General features: G+C 31.7%; 1 protein-coding gene across 1 annotated transcript; it reads right to left on the bottom strand.

Annotated features, from left to right (window-relative positions):
• Positions 1 to 1,766: 1,766 nt before the first annotated feature.
• Positions 1,767 to 4,080, bottom strand: LOC106755294 (dentin sialophosphoprotein). The gene has a single exon (XM_014637412.2). The coding sequence runs from the start codon at positions 3,613 to 3,615 to the stop codon at positions 2,122 to 2,124; it is 1,494 nt and encodes a 497-aa protein (XP_014492898.1). The 5' UTR covers positions 3,616 to 4,080; the 3' UTR covers positions 1,767 to 2,121.
• Positions 4,081 to 8,547: the final 4,467 nt, after the last annotated feature.

Genomic DNA, 8,547 nt, shown 5'->3' with positions numbered 1-8,547 from the left:
ACAAAGGCTAATATCCTTCCTTCCATAATTAATATAGAGACAGTGGCTTGATGGAAAAGCTGAAAGTGAAAATGAAAGAGAAATAATAAAAATAGAAAGACACTTATTTGCATCTTGAAAAGAAAGAATATGCCCTGCAACTTCTTTTCTTCCATGAGATATTACCACTAAGATCATGATTTTCTTTCCATAAATGGGGGAGCTCACACATGCTCCACTCACCTTATATCAACACTGAAAAATGTTCTGATAAGAGGCTTCATTAAACCAATTGTCAAAATAAAAAAATGACCCTCTGAATTGTGATTCCCTCTGTAAGGTCGACCAGAGCATCTCAACCTTCATTGTGCACATTTTTGTCTTAACAAGAATTACAAAAGTTTCTCATTTAGCAGTTACTTTTGTGAGTAATAGAGACAGCACTTGTCCTTTTTAACTAAGCATCATCACTCTCAGTCACTCATGACCTACATCTTCAGTTAGCAAGTCATCATTTTTCACTTCCATTTCTTTTTATTCTTTTTCCTATTTTTCTTTTCAAACTATTAGATATTCGATGAATTCAGAATTTCAGCTGATTTTTTAGTGTTTTCAAATTCTTATTTTGATTTGTCAGTATTATTCTTCTGTTGTGTTTTCATAATATACTGTTTTTGATATATTAAAAAAATCGAATGTATTTTAAAACATTAAAATTAATGTACATGTACTGTAAAAATACATCATAGAGACAATACAAAAATTCCAGTAAAAAATTCAAATTCCTGTTTCATACCATTACAAAGAACATAAACAGCTCATGATGAAGTAAGAAAAACTATTAACTTTCTACACACAAAAATTGTAGACAAATGTTTACAATACCCCAGAAACCCTAATGAAAAATATTCAAATTTATTTGCATAATCGATTATTTTGCTGGTTTTGATCGATATATTTGCAAAAATTAAGGTACCCTTTTGCGTGGTTCATTCCTCATAATGATTCAACATCCGAAAGGAGCATATAATTTGGTTGAAATAGGATTTTGATTCTTCTTGAGTGCCTATGGATTCTACTGATTAAGCCCACATGTGGCCATTACCAAGAGCTACTATAATACAAGTGGTCCTTTCATACAACCTCAAAGACTAAGAATGGAAACATAGTCAACAAAATATAAAGGAACCGACATGACCAAAAAGGTGTACAAAATCTCATGCTATTAAGATACATGTGTTAGAAAGTTGTATATGGAGCAATTATGAGTCTTACTACCTTAACTGGTGGGTGACCTTAGAGCCATCTCAACCCTCAAACTTTTATCTTCAATGATAAAGAAGCTTGTTTTTGTTTCCTCATACTTCTAATAAGCAATTATTCCTGGTTTAATCTTCAACCTAAAGAATGGTCCAACAACCACTTTCTTTTCAATGGCTAAGGAAAAGGACAAATTGAACAAAAAAATTTGGTGAGGAAAATGTTGCACATATCTCAAGTTTAACCATTTGACAGTGCTAAGATCTATGTTAAAGGAACCACTTGGGCATGAGACATTAATGTATCTTAGCCAAGTTTTAAAGATATTTTTTCTATTTCACTTTAAGAAAACCATTGCAATTACCATTTACCAACCTTGGGAATGCAACCCCCACCACCTCCAAGGACAACTTTTAGTTTTCAACCACTTTCATAGCATTAAAGGTGTTGGTTGCAAATATACAGTTCAAAATGAACTGCTACATTACTTTACTTCTATAAGATGAAAAATTGGAAGACCACAACACTAAAAGATAAAAGTTCATTGAGGCATCCAAGGGTGAAGTTAAGATTTGCATGAAAAAAACATGGTTCCAAGAGTATAAAGTTGTACTTGACAAAGGAAATAAAAAAGAAATATCAATTGAGAAACTAGTAAGCTCTCATGCTCTATAAACATGAAAAGAAAGACTACCCTAAACCAAAACAATGGATCTAAGGCTTTAGGAACAAAAATCAGCTACCCACTTGTTTGTACATTGTCATTGCTTTCATCATATGGGGATAAAGACATAATGCTTTTAGAATTCCAAACATTCAGCTACCTCAACAGCAGATGCTTCAAAATAGTGCAAAACCCAGAATGACATGGCACGTTTCTCCCTATTCATCAACTGGTGCTGGTAAGTTGAGATCAATGAGGCAAGGAACAACAGCAGCTCTTGGCCTTATCACTAGGGTGTTCTCTTCAGAACCTCCAATAAAATGGGATCTCTTATGACCCCCCAAGGCTTGGCCTGACCTGAAAATTTTGTTGCAGATTGGGCACTCATGTGCCTTGCTTTTCTTTGACTTCAATTTCTTCTTCCCCTTTTGGCCACTGAGGTTTCTGTTGCTGTAAGCCTTCGGAGCTGGATAAGAATCACTGTCTGTGCTGTTTTCATCACTCTCATAAGCAGAATCATCATAACCATTGTCTCTTTCACTGGTTAAGTACTCGTACTTGTTCACCTTATCAATGGCAGAACCATTCCCCATCTTCCTGCTAGAAATCCTTACTAAATTCTGGCCAAGAGAATCATAGTTGGGTTTCTTACTTTTCTTTGAATCAAATTTCTTTGCAGCCCCAGCATCTTGTCTATCATTCTCCCAATTCTCCAAAACAAATTTCTTAAATTCAATGCTCCTGCTTGGCAGTTTCCTCGACTCAACATCATAATCCTCAAACCCAGAAAAGCACCCCACTTTCGAAGACTGAACCTCATTCTTGAAATTCCCATTATTTGAATCAGTGGAGTCAACCTCCTTAGGACCATATCTAAAATACCCAGAATCTGAATTATCAGAATCATAGCCTACTTCAGCATACTTAAACTTCTTGGACTGCTCCAACTTCTTCTCCACATAAGCACCAGACATAAAGTTCTTATCATCACTATTCATCATAGTAACCTTGGTGTCCGGAGAAGGTGACTTAACCTCTAGAACAACCGAGTTGTTATCAGAAGACTCTGTGAACAAAGAAAAACGACCCTTATAGCTAGAATCCTTGGACAACATCATCAAACACCTAGCCACCTCTTCCTGACCCTGCTCAACCTCCGAAACAGAAGATTGAGCTTGGTTGTTGCTATTGCTAAGAGTCTTAAACCTCATTCTCTTGGACCTCCTTGGCGTAGAAGTTTCAGTGTCAGATTGACTGTCCATAGCCAATTTCTGCTTCTCAGCAAACCCACTAGAACTGCTCTCAAACCTGTTGGCTCCCTTGTCCTTTTCAGAGTGGCAAGCCATGTGGCCACAAAGAGCCTTCAATGACAGAAATCCCTTCCCACATTCTTTGCAGAACTTTTCAAGCTGCAAGCTGGAATTGGAATGCACAAACCTCGTGGTCTTCTTGGGATTCTCTCTAAGACCATAAGTAGGCCCACCACCGCCACCACCGTTTTCTTCAGACCCCAAATCTCTCTTCCTCTTTCCCCGCCCATTCAACTTGAACATACCATTAGTAGCATTGCTCCTCTCTGCATTACCTAAAGCTGAATTCTCACTCATCATGTGAGTTCTGATGTGGCCACCGAGAGACTTCCCACACGGGAACCTCTTGCTGCAATACTTGCACACAAACTTCCTCTCCTCCATTGATTGATACGACATCATGAATAACGAACGAATCTAATCCAAATATTATTGTACCCACCAAGCAAAACAAAACAAGATCAACAAACTTTTTAACACTTACCTCAAAATTCGCAAGGACTATATGCATATGCACATTCCATGATCATGTGAACACACAGGGGAAAGGGGTTGTAAGCCACAAATTCAGATCAAGTTCAGAAAAACAGATCACAAAGCTTCTTCTTTTCTGACCAGGTGATGATCAAAAGAGAATCAAAGCGTTCAGATGCGACGTATCCATAAGTACAGAGATTAGACCCGAGAAAAGGCAGAACGAGACACCCTCAATTTTGTTTCTCCCAAGCAAACAAAATCAATGGGGGTGCCATGGAAAAAATCCAATTTTGAGAGATGGGTTGTTGTTGTTTGTTGTTGCTGCTACTACTCAATAGGCACCAAAGAAGAAGAGCTAGAACTAACCATCACTCTCTTCTTCTTTTTTTTTTTCTTTTCTCTCTCTCTCTATATATATATATATATTTATATATATGTGTTATATATCAATTTTGGTAGTTCTCTGTTTTGGTGGTGTTGTAGTTGGAGGAGAATTCCATGCATGGAATAAAAATAAAATAAAGTAAAAAGGTAGTTTTAAAGAGAAAACAAAATATTAAGACACGTGTACTCTGTTGAGCACAGTTTGGTGGTTCTTTGCACAGTCAAAATTGGAATATGTATGGCAAATCAAAAAATTGAAACATCCAAACTATGCCTTGGATTATCCTGCTTCTGAGTTCACACAGGTTCAATGTCAGAAACTCCTACAGTTGTTTTTTTTAAGATAAGCACCTCCTTCACTTTTTTTTTCTTCTAAAAATCATATAATCAATTTAATTTATAACATTTTATTTATTCTAATTTTAGATCACCTTTATTTCTCTTAATAACCTTATATCCACTATTATTTCACTTAATGAAAAATTAAATAATTAAAAAAGTATTGATTTCTATAAAAGTTCTACTTGAGATACATGTTGTCACCACAATAGAAATTCTCAGAAAAATTCTTTATGGTCATTGGAATGGTGTTTTTGTTTTTTATATTATTATTTAGTTACCCTTAAAACAAGATTTATATTTTCACCAGCAATTTATTTATTAAAATTTTAACTTAACTTTTGAAACAAATGGTATCTTTTAACAAAATCAGCAATTTTGTTTAAATGTTAAACAGAGAATTATATGAGTAGTTAATAAAATATTTGGAAGAGACACTGAATTTGAATTCTGACATATTTATAAATCATGGATAACATCTTTTAGTGGATTGATTATGCCCATTCTGGTGAGGTCTATTTATGACTTACTCAATTGAGAATATACTCTCTTTTTTATAATAATTATATTCCTTAGTTGTGTTGCTACCACTATTATCCAATATTTCTATGTAGGTAATAGTGATAAAACTTTAGAAAATCTTAATTTGTAAATATATGCTGATCTTTATATAAATGCTAAATGGCAATTAATGGTTATAAAATAATACTAGAATTCATGCATGGGATTGGAATCTTTTCCCCTGTTTTTGCCCACAGTTTCAATTCATAAGTGCATTATGACCATGAGTACAAGACATAGTTCTTAGAGAGAAATATATATATATATATATATATATATATATATATATATATATATATATATATATATATATATATATATATATATATATATATATATATATATATATATATACTTATTTTTTTTAATTATTATATTGGTATAAATTATGTGTGGTTAAAAAAATATAAGAAACCCTCAATATTATATATTCTAATATATGAATTAAAAAAAAAAACAATAGCAGTGTTAAACCAGAAAAAATAGGAACACATTCTTGAACAATGTTTGGGTTAGAATATGGTAAATTTTTTTACAGCAATTGGCACCACAAATTTCTATAACTTCTCTTAGATTAAGTCAAACACTGTTGCAGAGATGTAATTTGCTTGTTAGAAGAGGCTACTTTTATTCTTCTACCTATTTTTGGTGCAAAGCATGACTAATGGTGCTTCATTTTCTACACTTACATCCTCTAAAAGGTTGATTTGGTTAGTCAATGTAATTAATATATTAGAGTTTAGCAACATTTTCGCATTGTTTCACTCAGTTTTATTTTCCTTAAAAGTAAAAAAAAAAATAGAGTAAATAAGTTTAAATACAAGTTTTAAAAACTGAAGAATTAAAAACTTTTACTGAAGAAATAAAAATAACTTCAATAACTTTAAAAAAATCTGAAATTTATCTTCTTATTCTCTTTTAGTTTCTTTTCTCTTCTTCACCTTTCATAATTTTTCTTTTCGTTCTAATATTGTAAAATTGTAGAACACAGAATAGTTTAATTCTTATGTACTATTCATAATTTTTCTTATGGTGATAAATTGATTAAAAGTTATCTTATATTTAATTCTAAAATCATTATTAAACAATTAATAATTTTTTTCTACATGTCAACCCATATTTAAATGAGTATAAAATATCTTTATATTACACAATCTATATTTTATCGAGGCATTAGTACATAAACAGTCACGCGTTTCGAAAAAATCCAACTTAAAAAATGACGGTGACAGCTTCATAAATAAAACCACATTATAGAAGTAAGTTAATTCGGTCCCCGACGTCAAATAAGATATAGAGGTCGGCTCTCTCAGAATCAGACGTCAAATGATCTGTATACAGGATTAAAAAGTTACTATTTTATTACCTTTAGACGTCGGTTATAGACCTCCCGGCGTCTAAATTAGACATCGGTTCCCTCTCCACAGACGTAAAAAATGTCTGAAAATATCTCATTGGACGCTAATATTAATATTTTTTGTCACTTAGACGTTGGTCCCTCTCTCCACAAATGTCAAAAAGGTTTGAAATTACCTCATTTTAGGCGTCAATATTAATTTCTTTTACCACTTAGATGTCGGCTGGGAAGGGGACCGACATTTTATAGCACTTAGACGTCGGTTAGGAAGGGGGGCTAACGCCAAATATTCTACATTTTTACCTACTCCAGAAAGCGAGCACAACTTACGTGTTTTCTCTCTCGCTGCTTTCTCTTGTTTGCCATTAACGTTCAAGTAAGTTTTCTTCCACTTTGCAATGTTTAAAATCATTTTACACCAATTATATGACGTTTGGAACTATTATCTTTCATTTTCACCGATTAAAATTCGTATTCATTGGCTTTTGGTGCAGCTCTTTGGGCGCGTTCTAGGACAACTACGTGCGTTTTTCTCTTCACCCTCACAGCGGCACATGTTTTCTCCCTCACCTTCATGGTTAGTTTCATTTTTAGGTTTTTATGTATATTAGTTGTTGCATTTTAATTGGTTGTTGCATTTTTAATTGGTTTTTACTACTTCTAAAATTCTGAAAATTTTTATGGTGTATTATTGGGTTCAATATTGATTTTTCATGGTTTCAGTGAAAGAAAATATTGGCGAAACTTTTATAAAAAAACAACTCATAAATTGACATCTATTGTAAACAACAGACGTTAATTTAACGTCTCCCACTATTATGTCGGACGCTTAACAAACATCAAAAGCCTAAAATAATAGAAGTTAAAAGCTCTTTTAGTGTTAGGGAGGGTCTAAATCTTTAGTTGACTAAATTCATTGTACATGTTTTTAGAAACATGATAAAAAAAATGGATATGTTAGAATTTTCAAAAGAAAAACATAGAAGAAATTTATTTATAATGTATAAATTTTATATACAAGATATCAAATATCATTTTCAACACAAATTTTTTATGTCTTTTTTTTTATATGATTCTTCACGTAACACTTTCAACTTTTATATATATATATATATATATATATATATATATATATATATATATATATATATATATATATATAATATTTGAGAAGGTTTGGAAAGACTTAAAGAAAAATTGCAACACAAGCTGGTCTCTCTTTTAAAGGCCAATTGTTGAGAATTCCACATTTTGACATAAGAACAAGTTGATTAGAATGTATGAATTTTAAGCAGGACAAAATACTTTTTCTTAAAATATAAAGATTGTAATTTTTTTATTTACATAAAGATGAGGTAAGAACTCCAACTTAAATTGTATTTTGGAATTCAGAACGAAGATCATGACATTTTTTTTCCAAATAATTGTTGTGATGTTATCTGTGATAGGTTTTCCCTGCCAAAAATAAGACCTCCAACTTAAATTGTATTTTGGAATTCAGAATGAAGATTATGACATTTTTTTCCAAATAATTATTGTGATGTTATCTTTGATAGGGTTTTTTTTCCTACATTGTCAAATATTTTTTCGATTCTTGTTGTGTATTTCTTTATTCAAGTTTTCTTTATTTTTTAAGTTCCTGATTTCCTACTTTTAATTGATTTTAATCCATAAATCTATAAATTTTTGCATTAACTCTATTTGAAATCGTATTATTTAATATCTAGAGTGAAAGTTCATTGTAAGATAATAATGGTACAACTTGTGTCCTTTTACTGTTTACTATGATACTGTTCATGGTACTATTTTGTACCGTTCATGCTACTTTTCAACAATTTTTTTTTATGTCATAAAGCATAAAAACTGAAAAGAAAATGTTGTGGTTGATTTTTTTTTTTTCTATAAGACATGTGTTGATTTCTACTCTTAGAAACAAAACTATTTGGTCTTGAATAACCCTCTCTACACAAAAGCTCTAAATATTTGATGATAAAAAAAAATATACAGTATGATGAAAGGTTATATCAAGTTTTGAAAATAACAAACACGATATAAAAATGAAGATACATGTGGTTATTTATATAATATATATCATGCATATCAAAGTTGATACGATAGAAATGAAGTAGTTTCTATTGATAAATTGATTGAATATTGAATTAACGATTTGTGCTAAAATGTTTTATTCTGATAAACTACATATACTTGAAATGGCT

Source organism: Vigna radiata, unplaced genomic scaffold, assembly GCF_000741045.1.
Source record: "Vigna radiata var. radiata cultivar VC1973A unplaced genomic scaffold, Vradiata_ver6 scaffold_100, whole genome shotgun sequence".
NCBI lineage: Eukaryota > Viridiplantae > Streptophyta > Magnoliopsida > Fabales > Fabaceae > Vigna > Vigna radiata.
This window is presented reverse-complemented; position numbering and strand designations above follow the sequence as displayed.